Below are 21,647 nucleotides of genomic sequence, written 5' to 3' on the forward strand. Positions count from 1 at the left end.
TAATTGGAGGAAGGGATACTATTCAGTGAATACAGACATCAGTACTGTGTTATACTAATCAGTGGAGAATAATTAGATTTAGCTGATGAAATTAAGAGGCAAAATAAAAAAGAGTAAAATACTTGTTAGGTAGTACTTCCTTTGTGGAACAGCAGTACCTACTGGCTGGAAGCAGAAAACAATGGAAATGTTTTTCTAGCACCTTTCATAAGAAACAAGCCTTTGATTTCATGATGATTAATACAGACATGTGAGGACCTGATGTAATGAATGACATCTTAAAAACATAGCTCAAGAGCAGGGTATCAAATCAATTTCATCTGATCACATCAGGGGAATCAACATCCGTGACATCAGCAGACTTTACTGGCCCTCCCCATCAAAGTACTGATTTTAAAATCATTCTGAAACATCCTAAACATATGCAAAAATATCAGCTTAACTTAGAAGGGCATGATAACTATTGATATTCTTTTTTTTGCTAGTCTGTTATTCATTTTTTATTTTTCCATTTGTCTCTTTCTGTCTATCAGTCTCAGTCTCTCTCTCCATATATGAAAGGATAAGTAGGTAGTGAGCTGAAAACTGGGCGGTGTCAAGTAAGAAGCTAATCAGTAATGGGGCAGGGTAACAGAGAGGGAAACTTAAAAGGGATGGGGCCATAGGAACATAATGGGTCTTCTGCAGAGCATTTTAGCATCCTTTGCAAGGTTCCAGTTGCATGTTTCTACAGAAGAGAAAATCCCTCACTTAAACAGCTTGCTATTCAGCTGATTACACTTTGTGTCTGTTGGCTAAAGGCTTTGTTGGAAGATCTTATTCATAGATTAATCCACTGGGATTAAGGTAAATGGGGAGGGTCTTCAGTAAAAAGGGGATAGAATGTATATATTCAAGTCATTTTGAGTCATAGAGCTTATATCCTGCTTGTTAATTTTATTTATTTATTTTATTTTACATTTGTTGACTGGGATTATCCAAATGAGCTGAAGAGCCCTTTTTCAGCTGAGGCCCGGGGAGAAAAGTTCCAACATATTATACAATTTTCATTATAAATTAGCATTAAACAGCAATGTTACAGGATTATTACAAGGCATTACATAGCAATACAATGTTAGCTAGTGTTAATAATCAGGAGTATAGCATAACTATTTCAAGATGTATAAAAAGAAATATGTCATTAAGATGCGTAGCTCATTCAGTTTTACCTATCTCCCCAATTCAAACTGAATGTGGACTGATACAGGTCTTATTAACCACAGAACACAAGCTTGCTGTATTATTGCCTGCAACCCATACTGTCTATTATATATTGATTAGGCTGAGGATAAACTGCCTATAACCCATACTGTCTACTATATATTGATTAGGCTGAGGCCAAACTGCCTATAACCCATACTGTCTACTATATATTGATTAGGCTGAGGACAAACTGCCTATAACCCATACTGTCTACTATATATTGATTAGGCTGAGGACAAACTGCCTATAACCCATACTGTCTACTATATATTGATTAGGCTGAGGACAAACTGCCTATAACCCATACTGTCTACTATATATTGATTAGGCTGAGGATAAACTGCCTATAACCCATACTGTCTACTATATATTGATTAGGCTGAGGACAAACTGCCTATAACCCATACTGTCTACTATATATTGATTAAGCTGAGGACAAACTGCCTATAACCCATACTGTCTACTATATATTGATTAGGCTGAGGACAAACTGCCTATAACCCATACTGTCTACTATATATTGATTAGGCTGAGGATAAACTGCCTATAACCCATACTGTCTACTATATATTGATTAGGCTGAGGATAAACTGCCTATAACCCATACTGTCTACTATATATTGATTAGGATGAGGACAAACTGCCTATAACCCATACTTTCTACTATATATTGATTTCTGTAATGCATGTAATATTGTATTGAATTTATAACTAAGGCAAAAATATACCTGTCTTTATATAGTGTCATTCCTAGTCATTTTGTTTGCTTACGTACATGCCATTTTGTACTTGCCATGGCTTAATTCATCTTTAGACATTCATTACTGTTATTGCCATGGTTTTTCAGACTTGGCTTTGTATGTGGCACTGATCAAAAAAGAAATAGTCTGGACCTACACTTACGCCACAGAGTTAGGGACTATCAACAATTTCATAGCTGTCTTTTTAAAACAGAAGCTGCACATTTCAGGCTGTTGACAACACTCCATTATATGTACGTACGTACATATGTATGTATGTATGCATGCACATATGTATGCATACATGCATATATGTATGTATATACTTATGCATGTATGTAGGTTTGTGGTAATTAAAATATATGACAGATCAGTTTGTTATACTTCATGTATATATCCCAGGCACCTTACTTTGCAGTATGAACCTCATACAGCAGTTTTTCATTTCATATTTTTTTGAGTCATGCACCTTTTTTGTACATACATGCAGTGACATGACGTATTATTTCCTATAGATATTGATGAATGCACCATCATGAACGGCGGATGTGATACCCACTGCACAAACTCCGATGGCAGCTATGAATGCAGTTGTAGTGAAGGATATGCACTGATGCCTGATAAAAGAACCTGTTCAGGTAAGCTGCTTTTGAATTTGTTAGATCTGGCAAATGAGTCACTGCAATGGGAAGATCATTTGGGAGGGGAGTGCTCCTTTTTCAAGGACACAAACTAAAAAAAAAAAAAAGAAAAAAAATAGATCTTGCTTTTAAAAGCTTAAAATGGTTAGAGGTTTTAAACACTGATGTAGTTTTGTATGTTTCCAAATAAAGTGTTTTCTGGGATGTAATTTGTTTCTAGATTGTCAGTTGAACTATTTTACATAAGGTAAAAATAATTTGTAGGTACATAGATGCTGTTAAGAGAACTGGTCTAGAAAAAAACACAGTGCAGTCATGTAAATGCACTTCACTGCATGTACATAGATGCTGTAAGAGAATTGGTCTAGAAAAAAACACAGTGTAGTCACATTGTAAATGCACGTCACTGCATGTACATAGATGCTGTAAGGCAATTGGTCTAGAAAAAAATGCATATAGTCTCGTTATAAATGCATGTCATTAGTAGCCCATGGTTGAGAGCTATTCCTGCTTTCTGTCAGAGCTGTACAGCTTGATTATGCATTGTATCCAAGAAAGTGACATTCACATAAAAACAAAGGCGCACACATGGATGCTGTTGACAGTGTGTCTTTTATGACATACTTAACTGTTGCTTGGTTTGCTGAGCAGCTGGACTGAAGAATAAAAATTACTAAAAAAAAAAAAAAGTTGGCCAAATGTCTTTTAGTGGTTGCAACTATACTTTAATTAAATGTTATATCTTGTTATGGACAGACATTGAATTAGTGTTTACTGCACAGAATTAAATGAAATCAAAGTCTGGATGTTTACAAACTGAAATATGTCTGAGTAATTTCACTGAATGCATCTACAATATAAACAAGCTCTCATCTTAAAAATGGTAGTAGCCAAAATAAGACAGTAGAAGGGAAAAACTAAAATACAGTTTTCTGTGGAGGACCTTTGCTCCTACATTAGCTGAACTTCTGTATCCCACCTTATTAAAATAAACTCCAAGTTCAGTCTACCACAGGGAAAAATTCATTTAAGTAGACTTTTCCAGCTATCTTGTACTCTAGAGCATAGATGTACATTAGCCCAGTAGCTATCAGCTACCAGCTACCATGCTCTGCTCCATCACAGAAGTATTTACAGGAACATATGATGCCTTCTATAAACAAACATTAAACTTTACTTGTTGTATGTCACTCTTAGTCATATCTCGTACTGTCACACTCTCAATTGTTTTTATAAAACACAGTAATTGAAGAACGTTTTTGTATTGTCGCATGACTAATGTTTATTTTGTATTTTAATAGATATTGATGAGTGTGAGGACAACCCTGACATCTGTGATGGTGGACAGTGCACAAACATCCCAGGGGGCTACCGTTGTCTGTGCTTCGATGGGTTCATGGCATCCATGGATATGAATGTCTGTATTGGTGAGTGAAAACATTTATTTTGTTCATTGCTTTTATTTGATTGCTAATTTTCCATTGTGCATTTTGAGACTCCTTATAAATACACATATTATTTTTTGTTTGCTGGTTTGTTTTATTATTATATAATTTATTCATAACTGTGAATGTTTGCTGCATTGCATATGCTGAACTCATGGGAAAACTAATTGGCTACACCATTGGCACAAGAACCATACCATTTTGGGTTAACATCTGAAGCAGAACCCAACAGATATTTAGGTTGTTAGATGGGCTGCTCCCATCAAATGTGATTCTGTATTTTGGGTCGACTATCTTGTAGTAAACTGCAACTAGCGAGCGACATACATAGACTGGAAGAGCAGTGACAGACAAAACTGCCATTTCTTCATTTGTTTATATTAGGTTTTGGGGAGAATATGACCAGAATTCTGAAAAAAAATGTCTAATTTGAGTATTTCCAAAAAAATAATAATCTACGTATTCATTTCCCCCCTACAATGTTTACATTTTGCTTTGAACTGGATAATGTATTTTTGTTATTTAGTAATATTTTCTTTTTTTTTCCTCAGATGTGAACGAGTGTGACTTGAACCCTAATATTTGTTTGCACGGAGAGTGTGAAAACACCAAGGGATCCTTCATTTGCCACTGCCAGCTGGGTTACTTTGTCAAAAAGGGCACAACCGGTTGTACAGGTAATGTAACACAATTCCAAAATATCTTTCTGAAAAAAGAGCAGTTTCTATTTTTTTTTATCTGAAATGCTTGCAGGATATAATACCTTCTTATTACAGAAAACACACCTTGATCCGCATAAACAGTAGCTTGCCAGACTAGACCAGGAAGACTTTGCTAGTGATATGAATATATAACCTCCTTCCGATCAATAAAAGATGGTAGTCTCTGTGATCTGCTTATGTAGAAATAACATCACCACAGCAGTAATACTGAGTGAATGAATGAGAAAATCCACTGTTATAAAAGTGATGCCCATGAAGGAATGATATAACATCTCAGTGGCACATCTCCTTCACAACATTCTGAAGGGAGTTGACTGTCCTCTAACAATTGATAAGAACATATAAAGTTGTCACAAAACTCAGACAAAGCACACAGACATCTGACATAAGAATCTCAAGAGACATCTTTTTTGAATGCTAAATGTCTCTAAAAAATTCCAACTCAAGTCATTAAAAAGTTACAGTAAGTAGAAAAATGCAGAGCCCTGTGGTGAGTGGTGAATGTCTACACTTGTGACTGGGGAAGCTGCAGTCCATAAATTGCCATACAATTTCAAAAATTAATCTTTCAACTTCTGTATTCTTTTGTGACTTTCTTGAATTAATAATTTACATGCTTTAACTTTTTATGTTTATGTTTCTAGTTTGGGGAGGGCAAATCAGATGTTTATTCCTGCACTAAGACTTTCATTGACTGCTGCAGATGTGGTTTCTCATCATGTTTCAGATTATAGCATTTAATTTTCATCATATGGTATATGTATGTTGCCCTTGTAGTGTTTACTGTTCTTCATTTTGTATTAGCCAGTTTATTTGTGGCCCTCTGAATACTCTTTTTAGCCTAACCTGTGTAAAGGAAAGAAAGAATGTGGTCCTGCCAGTGCCATTTTTTGTCCATATATCTAACTGAAATGGTGCGATTATCGAGGCCAGAATGTATACCTGACCAACATATCCTTATTCCCACTTCTCTTGGTAGCATCAATCAGTCTGATCTGATTAAACAGATGAGTAGCAGACTGCATGCCCATCCAAGTGACTCACATGTGTAACACACTGCATCGCAGTGCATGACCATCCAGGTGACCTACATGTGTTACACATTGCATTGCAGTGCATGCCCATCCAGGTGACCCACATGTGTTACACATTGCATTGCAGTGCATGCCCATCCAGGTGACCCACATGTGTTACACATTGCATTACAGTGCATGCCCATCCAGGTGACCCACATGTGTAACACATTGCATTGCAGTGCATGCCCATTCAGGTGACCTACGTGTGCATCACATTGCATTGCAGTCCAGCCTATCCAGATGACCCATGGATGTGTTATGAATGATAGCCTTGTACAGAAGTAGGATGTTTGTAAATCATCTGTGTTCACTATCCAGGGGAGGAAGGATTTTGTCATGCTGGCCAAACAACTCATTTTGTTGAACAAAGTACCACGGCTGTAACTGTTGAACCCAAAGTGTAGGAAACAAGGCAAATACATCAAACTATAATTTCCTAAATCAACCTTTCAGAATAGCAAGCCAAAACATCAAACGGCTCAAGTGATCGAAACAATAACAGTGTTTTGCAGAGGGGGCAGGCCGCCCTGCACACCTCCATCTGCCACTACTTATACGTACTACCTCTGTGATCACACAACAGTTGGGAATAAGTGAAACCTCCTTTTCTTCCTTTTACCAGTCTCACCCCAAACATCATAAAGTCACCCCAAACCCAAACCCCCCACACACAAACATGCAAATAAACATACACTCATATATTCACACAAATGCAGATGCCCATACAGGCACACACACACACACACACACATGTATACACATTCAAACACACACATATATAGTCTATTTTTAATTTCTGCATACATTAATCAAATAAGTTTGCCAAAATGCAAAATGCATTGAAAATCAATGATTGCTCTTACAAATACTGAACAGCACCCTGTAAAACATGTTAGTATGTCTATGGTCCATAAATGCGATTATGAGGTTTCATTCCTGCACCTCATTTGAAACATGTGCATATAGGTCTCCCATTTGTAAACTTAATATATTTTATTAAGTGACATCTCTCACCCTGGTTGGCGTTATGCTTAGTGGATCAATGCAAAAAGATTCAGATGAGTTGGATTCTCTTGACTTGAGTATGAGCTCTGTAACTGCGACTTACATACTGTGTGCCTACAAATAAGGGACTTAACTACACCTCTGCTCCAAAGTCACTCCATAAAATAAGGAAAGTACTGAAAGTACTGAGCCTTTTTCAATTAGCAAAAACTACAAAAAAAAAAAAAAAGTAAAAACTGTCTTACCATTTTAAGATGTTAATATCCACTCTCTGAAATCTGCTTCTCTGCAGTCCATCCATGACTTTCCATATAAACACTTTGTTTTCTAAAACACTCTTTTTATGAATTGTTACTTTACATCAGAATATTATCAGAAAATTAGCCACTAAGGGGTCATTTTGTATGCTCTTCCCCCTTCATGCCTGGCAAGCATCGCCCCCCCCCCAATTAATGCTAAGTCAGTTTGCTCAGAGCGGGGTGAGAGTCCACAAGCAGGGCTGTCGTCCATGTAGCCAAGAAGGGAATTCATTGCTTTGTCCCCTTCCAGTGTTGAATATAAGCCCTATCTCACCTTCTCAAGGATCTGATGTGTGCTCCATTAAGGACCTATTACTGGCCTGTGATGCATGCAAACTTCTATACATGTGCAGGCCTCTGACTTCTTCACATGTGCAGGCCTCTGACTTCTTCACATCTGCAGGCCTCTGACTTCTACACATGTGCAGGCCTCAAATTTCTACACATGTGCAGGCCTCTGACTTCTACACATGTGCAGGGCTCTAACTACTATGCTGTGTCACTCATGCACATATTGTAACCTGTTCTGCTACTGCATTTAAGTACTGCCCCTACTAAGGGCAGTATAACAAGTTGATCCACCTTACTACCCCCAAGATGGGCAAGCCAACAACAGCAGTTCACTTCCACCTTCTCGTATTAGGTCCTGCAAAATACAAAGGGTTTATCTGAATCATAGGGTGTTAACCAGCAAAATGTCAAGTATCTAAGCAGTAGCTGAATGTGTAACTCTAAGAACCAAGAACCAAAGCGATAACGTTATGTTGAGACCACAAGCAGGATAAAGTAGTTCTGAAAAGAAGTCGTTTAATTGGGCAAAAGCACTAAAACTGATGAATAAAATTGAAATTTGTTTCAACTGAGCCCTCAAAATATCAGTTATATTACATGCAATATTTAAAATGAAATCCATTTTATAAATGCAGTTACAATGTAGTTATACACTTCATGGTGAGAGAAGTAAACTAGATAGTATGTGGTGAAGATAGCTCAAGAACTCAACAATTCTAAAGTTAGAAAACTCATATGGACCCAGTGTATTATTATAAACATAACCAGCATGCACACCTAAAGGGAGAATATTGTTTAAGCCATGTTACTGCATTGAAATTTGTTATTTACTTCAAAGACTTAATGACAGTTGCAGTGATCATGTTACTTAGTGACATTCTGTTGCTTGGTGTCTGTGCCGTTCATTGACTGACTTTTCTCCCCTTTGTTTATATTTTAGATGTTAATGAATGTGAAGTTGGAGCTCATAACTGTGACATGCATGCAGTTTGCATCAACGTACCTAGCAGTTTCAAGTGCAAGTGTCAGACCGGCTGGATTGGAGATGGCTTTAAGTGTGTCGGTATGTGCACCATTGATTTATTGCAGAACAAATTGCAAAGACTTTCTTCATTTTGCATTTAGGATATCATAGTATATCATAGAGCATTTTTACAAGCACAACATAGAAACTTCATCTTTGTTGCCAATACTGCATGCCAGCATTTCTGCAGCTACAGCCTTGGTTGTCTCTTTTGGTGTAGTAATAGAGATATACTTAAATAACTAGGCAAGACATTTTCCTCCAGCTGTAAGCAAAATGCGCAGCTAATCTTCTGTTAATGATAGAAGTGTTCATCAACCTTCTTCATCCTTGAAAACAACATTATTATCACCACGGCTGATGTTGTGGAATTTACATGCCGTCCATAAACACACCTGAGTTTTTGCGTTTTGTTAACTTCCTATTCTGCATACTGTCTACCTGAGCATAACCGGTGCACTGAATTATGCATGTTTAAAAATGAAATTGTTAAGCACTTTGAGATACGAAAGATGAGACCTTATGTGTGTGAGTATGCATGTGTGTGTGTGTGTGTGTATGTGTGTGTGTGTGTGTGTGTGTGTGTGTGTGTGTGTGTGTGTGTGTGTGTGTGTGTGTGTGTGTGTGTGCTCTTCATTGACTAAGATTTAACAAGTGCATTAAAGTGTTACTGCATGCCATGTGTTGCTCAGTGGGACAGTAAGCATAACTACTTTGGAGGTGCACTAAAAGAGGATGCAGTGTTAGTAGCTGGGTGTACACAAGTTGGCTAGTGTCAGGCTGACATTGCCGTATGGAGTCTGTCACATTTGGGACAGTGGTTTATTTATCATATACCTGGCTACATTGTCTACATCAAAACTGATGAAGAAGAATGAGATGCATGTGTGTGTGTGTGTGTGTGTGTGTGTGTGTGTGTGTGTGTGTGTGTCTGTGTGTGTCTGTGTGTGTGTGTGTGTGTGTGTGTGTGTATAAATAACACCAGCATGTGATTCTACCTTAACAAATATGTTAAGCTCAAACTTCTTTTGTTTTCCTCTGTGGGCTCATTTAAGTACTTGTGCAGATTACATACCTAATATTGCATGTTCATTCATGTATGCAGTAGACATTTCTAATCCACTTCTAGATTGGACAGTGAATGTTTGCATTACAGTGAAATGTATAATGTAGATCCTTGGGACACTGTATTACATTTATTAAATAGAAAATAGTAATGACTCTATCTGTATGACCAATTCAGATCACCTACAGACAATATTTACACCATCAAGTGACTAGCCTTGACATAGCATGATGTCTATTATCCATGTTCTCCTGTCTTGGCCTCAAATTAAACTGAGACAATGGTTGTGGGAGGAAACATAGCCACTCAAATGGAAAGGCTCTCTTAAAAAAATGTGAACTACAAATGTGAAACAAACCACTCCATCTGGGCATGTTCCACAATATCTAGACAATCCTGTAAAGTTTCAGTCTGGAACAACCAGTAGGAAGACAGGAGGATCACATCTGCTTGTCTGCCAGTGTGAAATTTACCAATCAAATATAATTTAAGGAGCAAATAACCTATTAAACTGAAAAAAGTTTATCCAAATCATGCCCAAGTGACTATTTTGTGGTGAAAATGACCCTCTGGGGGTAGAACTCTCACAATGAGATTTTGTGTTTATCATTAAAAATTGATCTATACATCAAATTATGTTGCAAGTGTTCGCATGTTTAAGCTAATAAGGTAGGCTGCTACAGATTATGGAAATGTGGTCTTAAAGATAAAGATTAATGAACGCACTTTCACTGTCTTTGCTGTTTGCCAGTAAGGTGGAACCAAGCAACTTTAATGTTATCTATTTATATATAAATATGTGTATGAAGATTGCTTTATAACTCCATTCCTTACTTGTAATTCTAGATATATCCAGTGTCCTAGGGGTTCTAACTTGAGAGCTTTAAATTCCCGGAATTGGGGGAAGAAGAACTCAGTGGGGCTCAGTGCAGTAATTAGAGCACATATATGTGTCATATGCACCCACATACCATGATTTAGACATCCTTTCTCCCCCCCATTCCTCATGATGCTGCCCATCAGATTATAGACTTCTCCAGACATTGTAAAAGCAGCATTGAGTAACAGTTAGATACTCCTGTTGACAGAAACAACTCTCCCAACACCCCAGACTCATTTCTGATGCCATAGACAGTGGTAGGCTGGCCTGACCAGCTTAATTTTTTTTAGAAGTTTTTGCTTCCCTTTCCTTGTGATGGGATATATGAACACAGTGTAGGTGACTAACGTATTTTGCAAAATATCAGATCGAAACATTACAAGCAATGCAGCACAGACTTTTGACTTGGCTGGCTCTGACATGAATGGAAGAATCCTCCCTTTGCTAATGTCCTTTAACATAAATTGGATAAGCTTCATATGTGAAAAACTAGAAAGTTTTTCAGGAAAGCAGATGTTTGACAGGATGGCCTTGCTAATGTCCTTTAACATAAATTGAATAAGCTTCATACGTGAAAGTTTTTCAGGAAAGCAGATGTTTGACAGGATGGCTCTGTTTTTCTTATGGCTTACTGTATTGTTTTGAAACCCTGTTGATTTCAGATGAAAACATCTTTGTCCTTATGTTGTTTGGAGTCACTAAATTGATGTCTTGATTCTGTGTACATTCCGTCATCACGTCTTTTTGCTTGACTTTTAGATCTGGATGAATGCACGACAGAAGAACACAACTGCAACATCAATGCTAACTGTCTCAACACTCCAGGCTCATTCCGTTGTACCTGCAAGGAAGGCTTCAGTGGTGATGGTTTCTCTTGTGTAGGTAAGAAACTACGGCACAGTAATAATTGTTACATGTTTGAAATAGTGTATTCCTCTTATCATTGTTACAGTATTACATGCATTTGGAGAAATTTAAATAAAGAATAACAGGCAGAGAGTAATATCATGTTGCAAACTTTGAAAAACTTCTTTTTAATAAGCATATTGGCATGCATGTACACACACACACACACACACATATATATATATATATATATATATATATATATATATATATATATACATACATACATACACGCAGTCAGATGCACTCACACATACATACTTGCCCATACACATGCCCGCACACACATGCATATATGTGGCACAACAAGGTACCCTGAGAAAATATTTTTCTTAAAATATTTATGAAATACAAAAGCAATGGGACGGTCAGCCATTGGGTAGATCTCTCTTAGTCTTTTGACTATTCTTCAGGTAGTCTTTTTTTTTTGAACATTTGATAATGTCAGCAATTCCAGATTTCATTTGGCAGTAGTTAGAGACACCAACAATGATAGTTTATCAGTGATTTCTTTCATTTTCCCTGAAATCAGCAATAGCAGTTGCCCTGAAGTTTAAAGTTTCTTATCTGGTTCATATTTCGTATGTGACAAAAATGGCTTCAAAGCTTCTGATGAAGTCCAAAGACAAGTTATGAATTGTAATTAACTAATCTCAGCTGTATTGTTGTCCAAAAGTGGAGCAAAAATATTTTGCAATGATGTACCTATTCATGTAGCCTGTTTTTCAATCTTGTTATATTGAAATATTATTTTTGCCTTTCCTGCTGCCAAATGACAGGAAGTATATCATTCATTCTGTTACATTAATACTGGCTGAAGAAAAGAGCTTACCTTTAACCATGTATACAATTTAACCACACACACTATGTCCAGTCCAGTCTTAGTTTTGGACACTGCATTCCATGCAGTCTGAAAGAGTCATGTTTTAGTTTAGGTGTGCGCCCTGCTTATTTATAGTTGGCAAATACCTCAGCTGGCTTAACAAGATATGCTTCTTATATGCTGTGGATTCATCCTGTATTATCCATTTCATCCCACCATATTGAATTTATTAGGTACTCATTTTTGATTGCCAACAAGCATGTGTAATGCAGAGTGGTTTGCACTGGTATTAATTCACTGGCTACTAGCATAGTGTCATAAGCAAATGCATAAAAAGTCCTTTTGGACAAAATTAATGGCCTGTTTTTTTTTTCAGATGTTGATGAATGTGCAGACAATGTCAATCTCTGCGAAAATGGTCAGTGCCTGAATGCACCAGGAGGATATCGTTGTGAGTGTGAGATGGGCTTCACACCGACTGAGGACAGCAAAGCTTGTCAAGGTATTGGACTGCTCTGAATAGGCCTATATATCGCACTGTGCAGGAACTACAGTTTTGTATTTTCTCTATTTCCAAATTAGTTTGATAAATATGTTTCTATATGCAGAGATGTTTTTTTTTACTTCACTAGAATATCTGATGTTTACGATATAAACACTCTACTTTCTTGTCTCTGGGAAATAAAAGGAGAGAACCCTAACTACGTCCCAGATGGCACAGGTTTGAATACCTGTTTAGCATTTGGGGGAGAAAAGTAAGAAGGGAAAAGAATGATGAGGCGTAACTTCACTCTGAAGGGGAAAATGGGTGTGAGTCACATGTCCCAGCATGCAGTTTTCCAGTGGAGACCAGGGGCCATCTGGGAAGCATTTTTCTTGCAAGCAAGGAAGCCTGTTGGGATTTGCATTGTTTGCAAGAGAGATATACCCATTGTATATCTGCTACTACTTGGGTGAACAGAGACATGCAAGTGGGTACAGGGTTAAACTAAGAAAAAAAAAATCACTGATGGCCATCTGCATGGATGATACTACACTGATTGCAATGGCAGTCAGGAGATCAACAGGCAGGCGGGTGAAGAAAATGCAGGAAAAAGGCTTCTTAATATACAGTTTATTTGTAGTCTTTCTTTATTTTTGTTTTATGAGTCAATCAAAAAATCTGAAACCCTGTAACATGTGAGAATTATTAGATACTGATAAGTAATGCATTGTTTTGTGCAGTGCTGAATTCTACCTTAGGTAACCTGGCCACACATTTCAGCCATGAATGTAATGATCTGAACTATAGCACAACAGACCAACCATAATCTATGTTCTAAACATGCTTTATAAAATTGCAATAAAAGTTCATGAACCTTGCTGTATTCCTATGGCCAAACTAGCCTGCTGAACCACACACAACAAAATATACTTAATGATTTAAGGTAATACTGCCATGATGAGGTTTTTTAGTTTGATTCTAGGCTGGGGTGCCTTCTGTGTGGAATCTGCATGTCCTCCCTGCAGCCATGTGGGTTTCCTGTGGGTGCTCAGGTTTCCTCCCACATTCCAAAGACATGCAGTAGATGGATTGGACACTATAAATTGGCCGTAGGTGAGAGTGGGTCTGTGAGTCAGTGAGTGAGTGAGTGAGTGAGTGAGTGAGTGAGTGAGTGAGTGAGTGAGTGAGTGAGTGAGTGAGTGTACGTACGAATGAACTACTGAGGCAGGGCTATTCACCAAGTGGTGTAAAACCTGGGATTGAGATGATTGTCACCGCTGAAGTGACACCCCAATCCCATGTGCAAAAATGGGAAAAGGGGGTTATGGATGGATAGAGTTAGCAATATATTCAAAGAAAATAAATTAGTATGAATTCCCTGTAGTGTAGTTCTGCTGTGTCTAGGATAAGTCCTCTGTCTTGCACTGACTGTGTATGCAAAAGTTCAGTGTATGAAACCCTGCAAAATAGATCTCTTCAACTAGGTCAAGTAACATAGCTTTTCCCTAAAGGGACATTTCCCTCCATGTCACTAAAAGAAATACTAGGAACATCTGAAGTACAGTTCATGGAAATTTCAGCTCAAAATGTAAAACAATACTAAAGGTTGTAATTCTCATGAATCACCCTAACATCTGCAAGTATTAAAATGGTGATATGCTCCAGTGTCATCCCAAACTTATGCAAGTACTACAGTTCATAAAAAAGCCTATAGCTGATATATTTTAACTGGTTTTATTGGGGAGCTGCATACCCAAGACAACCATGCCTATTGCCTCTCATAGCCTCCGGAGATCTTGTCTGCAGTACATCCATCCCCCATGAAGGTATCCCTGGCACATCTTTGTAGCTACAGCTTGCCTGGGCCAGTCCTTCTACTCTGTTCAGGAATGCCCCCTTGTAGGTTCATAAAGAACAGTGGGCAGTACTCAGTGCCTTCATCTAAATCAGTCTGTCAACTGCTGGTAGGCCTTGGTATGGTATGCAGTTCCTCAACAGTGGGTATCATTCTGCCCTAGATGCTATTTAATCCATTCATCACCCCTACTTTATATAACCTTTGCACTGCCACTTATATTTCACTTCTTATACACCTGGCTGTGAATGTAAGATAGCTAGTACTACACGTCTACACCCCGCCATTGGTAGGTCCTGGTAAAACAGCAGTCCTCTACCTCAAGAAGAGAGAAATGAGTTATGACAACTCACCTCTCCTCTTGGCTATCATGAGCCTGCTCTCCAACTGCATCCCAATCCTGTGTTACTAGCATTTTTTTCTGGAGTTCCTTATTAGTGCTATAAGATAATTTACGAAGTGAATATCTGAAATATAGTCTCTAAAGATTTCAAATCCAAGGAGTAAAAGGTGCCAGGATAGCAGTGCTATAACAGGCTGTCATTCACTTCAAAGGTATATACTATAAAATAATACAGCTTCAACCGCAGACTGCAAAATAAGTACACTTTAGTACACAGACTGTTTTATACTTTACAGAGTAACTTGTCATAAAAACAGACCGACTGATTCCTGGTGCATGAATTAACCTATCCTAACTTCTCAAATATATAAATGATGTGCTTTTGTTTGTCTTGCTAATTGGAGACAAGAGGGAAGCTCTAGAAAATCAGCTTTAGTTTTGCTGTTCACAGCTAGTTTTCAGCTATGACCATGAGGTAATAACAACTTTTCAAAGCAGCATTTACAAACCAGATAACCTTCTGAGTTACATTTCAAACCCACATTTACATTCAGGTTACATTATAACTAACATTTACAATTCAATCACTTCAGCAGGTGTTCTTTTACAAGAATAGTTACACAAACAAGTACATTCTGTTGAAGGACCGTAGTACTAATACAGTTCAGTAACTGATATTTGTTCTGTTTTAACATGAATATTATTTGAACAAACCACTGTGTAATTTATATACAGGGATATTAGAGGTATTTATTTACATTTTTACCTTTTTACATTTTGGTTGCATGTTAAACTAGCTACAATCATTTGTTAATACAAAATAGGCATAACCCTTGAAAAGTTTAATATTTTTATAGAATTTTCAGAATGGATTATGTATTATTATGTATTATTGTATTATGCCTGATAAAATGGCACCATTGTGGAATTACTCATAGGTTCATAGGTAGGTACTAGGCTATCTGCCAGAGGTCATTTATAAGCCTAGCCAGAGTGTGTCAGCTTTCACCGCCCCATTGATTAATTAACTGAGCCTCTGTCAAGAAGAGCCAATGAAGTGATCCCAGGGGTGTATTTTCTGTTACCCATCCACTCGTCAAGGTTTCTCTTGAAGAGTGTTAGTGATGGGCTCTGCCTAATGTAGCTAGGAATTTTGTTCCAAAGCATGGGGAGTCTCTGTGACAGGAATCTATCCGTCCAGCATGTTCTATTTATTGTTGTGGTGAGGTTTAGCTCACTAGAGCAAGTGGCTTGCAGTGACCTGGATTTCATTAGGTGGAGCATGTCCATCAATTCTGAGTTGGACATGGCTTTGTAAGTCAAGCAAAGATCACCTCTGAGTAAGCAAAATGCCACTGAGTACAGCCAGAGTTTTTCCAGTCAGGCTGCATAGGACATATGTTTGAGGCCATTAATCCTCTTGGTGAGGTACTTTTGTGGTCTTTCCAGCTGTTGGAAGTGATTTGTGAGGTACATCCCAAATGGGGCATTGTACTCTATGATGGGTCTGATGAGTGACGAGTAGAGGGGCACTATAACCTCTTTATTTCTAGATGCGAACCCTTTAGTAATTAGATGGGCTACATAGAAGGATTTCCTAACTACTTTGGCAATATGATTGTCAAAGGAGAGATTACTATCTACCTGGGTCCCCAGATCTCATATTACCTCTTCTGTATTAAGAGGGCTGCCACCTATGTAGTAATTCATGGGTGTTTTGTTTTTCCCAAACGGGATGGCTATGCATGTTTTGGCATTTAGCTTGAGACCATGACTTTGACACCTGTCTCAGTAAGGCCCTTTTGGAGAATGTCCATGTTAGCCAGATAGTCAATTTTGGCTCCCAGTTTGCAGTCATCAGTGAACTTGGCTAGCCATAGTCCTCCTGTGTTTGCCTGTACTTCTGAGAAGTATATGCTGAACAGTAGGGGTCCCTGGACCGAGCCTTGTGGGACACCACTTGTGACTGGTTTAGAGTCGGACCTGGAGCCCGCTATTCTTACCGTGTGAGTTCTGTCTGTAAGCCAGTTGGCAACCCATCTCGTGACGTAGGGGTTTATGTTCAGGCTGGTGAGTTTTTCAATGATTCTCGAGTGGGGAATGATGTCAAAAGCCTTGGCAAGGTCAAAGTAGGCTGTGTGAACCACCTTCCCCTCATCTATGGCCTTGGTGACTGTCTCGAAGAAGTCAACCAGGTTTAGTAGGCATGATCTGCCCTTAACAAAGCCGAACTGGGTCGGGTCAAGTGTTTGGAGGTTCCCAATGTCTTTGTTAATGAGTTCCATGATGATACGATCCATAACCTTGCAGACCAGGCTAGTCAGGCTTATGGGGCGATAGTTACCAGGGTCAGTTGTGGCCCCTCCTTTGTGAAGTGGAATAACCATTGCTGTGCGCCATTTTATGGGCACGTAGCCTGTGAAGAGGCTGAGGTTAAACAGTGTGTTTAGGTGAGGGGTTAGTTCATTCTGTAGTTCATGCAAGACGCAGCCTTGGACATCATCTGGTCCCATTGACGCTGTGCTTTTGGCTTTTGAAAGGGCTGTTTTCACCTGTGCGTCTGTGATTTCCGGGACACTACACTTTTCCAGTATTGTTGTGGGCCCTTTTGGGGGGGGGTGAGAGGGGGGTGAAGTTTGCACTGAATCTATCTGCCAGGATGTTGGCAATATCAGTGGGGTCCGTATATTTTGTGCTATTTTGCACTAGCTCAGAGCATATCTGCAAGTTGCCACTTAGATTTTTGACATAGCTAAAGAAGGCTTTGTGGTTATCTTTTGAATCCTTGGCTATTTTTCTTTTGAAGTTAGCCTTGGATGTTTTTATAAGGGACCTTAGTTTCTTACTGATACTGATCAGGGATGTCTTTCCTTCTTGGGATTTGCTTTTTTTCTGAACTAGTTTCCTCCTTCTATTGTGTAGCCTGTTTATGGCAGGGGTCCACCAGACTGGTTTCCTTCTCTTAGGGGAGTGAGTCTTGGTTTTGCTAGGGATGGCATGATCCATGCATCCTTGTAGGTGCTCATAGAGTGCATTTGTAAAGGTTCCTGCATCTTGGACACTGTTATCCTTTAGCGTGGGGGCTGTGAAACTTATCACCTCTGTCTTAAGTAAGGTGAAGTTTGTTATAAAAATGTTTTTCACTGTGGTTTCCTTGGTTGGGGGTGGTGGTGTGGTATGGACATCCAGAGTGATTAGTTTATGGTCTGATCTAACCAGTGACGGGTTGACCTCCGTGCGGAACACCTGTCGCCCATTTTGGTGATGACCAGGTCCAGTATCTTTTCACCTCTGGTAGGGGAGTTTACCAGCTGATCCAGGGCATTTGAGTTGATAAATTCCAGGAAGCGCTGGACCTGGGAGTTTGTACTTGAATAGTTTTCCCAGTTAATGGTAGGGTAATTGAAATTGCCCAATATCAGGGTGTTCGGTAGGACCTTCATGTTTTCCAGTGTCTCCAGAAAGGTGGAGTGGTGGTCCTTGGTCATGGAGGGTGATCTGTAGCAGGCCATTATTTGCATTGCAGATTTGCCCGATGTTAGTTACACATGGATGATCTCAGAGGTATCATGCTGCGCTACTAACCTGGAGGTGTAGGTATCCTTGATGAATATGGATACACCCCCTCCTTTTGTTTCGGTCCATGTTCTGTGGCCGAAATGTGTATTATGAGTTGTAGCCCGGTAGTGCTGGGGTGCTCTGTGGAGCCTTGAACCAGGTTTCAGTTACTGCACAGATGTCGGCGTTCTCCATACTGAGGAGTGTTTCGAGCATGTGCATTTTGAGATTTAAACTCCTGGCGTTGAGTAGCATGACCCTCATTTTTTTATTTGTGCTGTTTACGGAGGTGGGTTTGACTTTTGAGCCTTGCCTAAAAAAGGCACTATGGGGGCAGCAAGAGCCTTGGCCAGTATTCGAAAGCCTAGGGGTGACAGGTGCAAGCTGTCTCTTGTGAAGCAACGGGGCTTGTCGAGCATGTCGTCCCAGGCTGACAGACACTGGATCCCCTTTGAATGACACCAGAAGCTTAGCCAATTGTTGAAATTGATCATTTTTTCTTTATACTGCAGTATCATTCTTGGCGAAGGCAGGATGCTACTCAGGGTCAGGGTCATACCCGCCTGGGTGACATGATCAGAGAGCTCTTCCATGGCTCTTTTCATGTAGTCCAAGGAGGTACATCTCAGGTCATTCACACCAACATGAACAATGACAGAGTCATATTTGTACTTGTTCTGGAGTGACCTGAGTGCTTGTGTTCATAGGTATGTGGCAGATTCTGGCTCCCGACAGGCAGCTAACAGAAACCTTCTCCTTGTCCAGCCTAATGAATGGGACTCAGTGTGCCTGACTATAGAGTCACCTATTACTAGTCTTTTAGGTATGTTATTTCGTCTTAAGGGCTGTGAGTGTGTGGCACACTGATTTTGTGTTTTATGTGTTGTCTGGTTTGTGATGGGATGTGCAAGTTTTTTGGGTGTCTGCTTTGGAGGTCTCTGATGCTTTTGCAGGTTTTTATTTAGAGCCTCTGAGTATAATTTTGTGTATTTATGTGTATTTTTTGCCAGTGCTGGTTTAGTATGTCTGTGTGAGGCTGGAGGTGTGGTGCAAGTGTTAACCTTCTCCTCATGACTGCCTGTTCCAGTCTTGGGTGGAGAGAGCTTAGCCTCCAATTTAGCTATATAATTGCATCTCTTGCATATGTTAATGTTTTGTGGTAGGAGGAGAGGATTGTCTGTGTACATGAGGCAGTTGTAACATTGCCTCAGGACAACCAGGTTCACCAGCTGGACTGGAGAGTATACCTGAAATTGCCCTTTGGTCATGCCTGAATAGTAGTGTGAGCTGCTTAGTTGCTTGGTTGGTGAGGGGTGAATAATGAGCCTTGCCCTGCTGGGCATTCAAGTGTTGGGGTATATTAGTGCTTGCTATTCGGCCTGAGCAAGTGCTGCACTGTAGGATGCTTTTTAAGTGCTTAGGTTGAGAGTTAGACTACTTTCAAGGAAAAAAACTAAAGAGGAGACTTGGTGGAGCTGGGAATAATTTAGCCCTAGCTAACTGGCGCTGCCCAGATGTGCAAAGCTGTGCAAACACATTTTTTACTGCAGGGAAATGAAGGAGATAGAAATTAGCCTAAAATGGCCAATAAACTACTAACTTCTGGGCTGAAACCACTCCTCCAGGGACAGATGGCTGCTGAAAGCCCCATCTCTCACAGGTGAACAGAGAAACTGCCTTCTATCCAAGTAAGGTATGGGCAACTCAGAAACTTGTAACACAGCCCTGAATTCAGCACTAGCCTGAAAACTGGACTATACTAGCTTAGAAAGGTGGGAAACAAAGACAATTTTTTTAAAAAGATAAGGCAAAAACGGTAAAAAATACACTTAAAACAGCTTTACATGACTATAAACAGTAAAAAAATACACTTAAAACAGCTTTAGATGACTACAAGAAATCAGAAAAGGCTTTTAAACAAATTACCCAATTAACCAGTAAAAAAAATCTCAAAACTGAGCCCTGTTCCTGTAGTCTTCAATCAGACAAGTTCTAACTGCACACTCCTGCCACTGGGGTGCGGGGGAACCTTCTCCAAAAAAGAAGGCCTGGATTAGTGCTCAAGTTATACAAACAAAGCTAGATTCAGCAGGCCTGATTCTAGTTTATATGACAGCAAACAAGACACACCAATTTCAGTAAGAAACAGTTCAAATATGCAGGCACTATAAGCCTCTAACCAGAAATTCCCAGCTCAGAAGGGCAGAGTCCAGCCTCTCCTCCCACAAGAGTGCAGACCACAATCCTTCTTAATGTAAAATGACTGGCCTGAAGCCCAAGTACTTAAACCAGAACTAATACACTTTTATAATAACAGACACTGAGCCTTCAATCAGCAGTTCCCAACTTAGAAGGATGTAAGCTACCTGTTCTGCCACAACAGTGCAGACCACAAACCTTATTAATGTAAAACAACTGGTCTGAAGCCCAAGTGCTTAAGCCAAAAGGCTTATAGAATGATAGCTACACTTTAATCAAGTTACTACCAAGCAGAAATAAATACAATTGAATACTTTTAAGACGGCCTGGATTAGTGCTCAAGTTATACAAACAAAGCTAGATTCAGCAGGCCTGGATCTAGTCTATGCTACAGCAAACAAGGCACACCAGTTTCAGTAAGAAACAGTTCAAATATGCAGGCACTATAAGCCTTTAACCAGAAATTCCCAGGTCAGAAGGGCAGAGTCCAGCCTCTCCTCCCACAAGAGTGCAGACCACAAACCTTCTTAATGTCAAATAACTGACCTGAAGCCCAAGTGCTTAAACCAGAACTAACTCATGTTCAAACTCTTGGATTTAGCCTTGGATAGCATTTGGATGAGCACTTCTAAGTTCTAAATGCTACTCTTAACATAAAGCTGGACACCGAGCCTTAGTTATGGCAGTACTATAACCCATATGTAATAATACACAGTTACCTGAACATAATGAGACTATGACCTCCACAAGACATTGTAGTGGTAAAGATTTTTTTTTTTCATTTTTCTCACTCACTTGGCTTCAGACCTCCATAAACTGGCACCCTATTCTTTCATTCTAAGGTGACTGCTGTCCCATTCATTCCCTATCCATTGCTAGAGCTATATGTCCCATGTATACACAGGTGAAAAAAAAAACACTTTACCCCTGTCCTTCCCATTGAAAGATAAGAAGCAGGAGCCAGAGAGTCCCCAACTACTGCCCTTCCTGTGTTGGCTGGTGGCGTAACATGAATGCCAGTGGGTCTAAGGAACTCTCTTATGTGTGC

At 39.4% G+C, this 21,647-nt stretch overlaps 1 protein-coding gene across 1 annotated transcript in view; it reads left to right on the forward strand.

Annotated features, from left to right (window-relative positions):
- LOC122817578 (fibrillin-2-like) overlaps positions 1–21,647 on the forward strand; it is an 824,173-nt gene that overhangs the window by 616,987 nt on the left and 185,539 nt on the right. The window contains exons 29-34 of the mRNA XM_044090614.1: positions 2,498–2,620; positions 3,925–4,050; positions 4,620–4,745; positions 8,402–8,524; positions 11,191–11,313; positions 12,537–12,662. Of these exons, the coding sequence (XP_043946549.1) occupies positions 2,498–2,620; positions 3,925–4,050; positions 4,620–4,745; positions 8,402–8,524; positions 11,191–11,313; positions 12,537–12,662 (747 nt within the window). The remainder of the gene's footprint in view (positions 1–2,497; positions 2,621–3,924; positions 4,051–4,619; positions 4,746–8,401; positions 8,525–11,190; positions 11,314–12,536; positions 12,663–21,647) is intronic.

The sequence above is a fragment of the Protopterus annectens genome, chromosome 13.part0 (genome assembly GCF_019279795.1).
Source record: "Protopterus annectens isolate FY-2018-M chromosome 13.part0, PAN1.0, whole genome shotgun sequence".
NCBI lineage: Eukaryota > Metazoa > Chordata > Ceratodontiformes > Protopteridae > Protopterus > Protopterus annectens.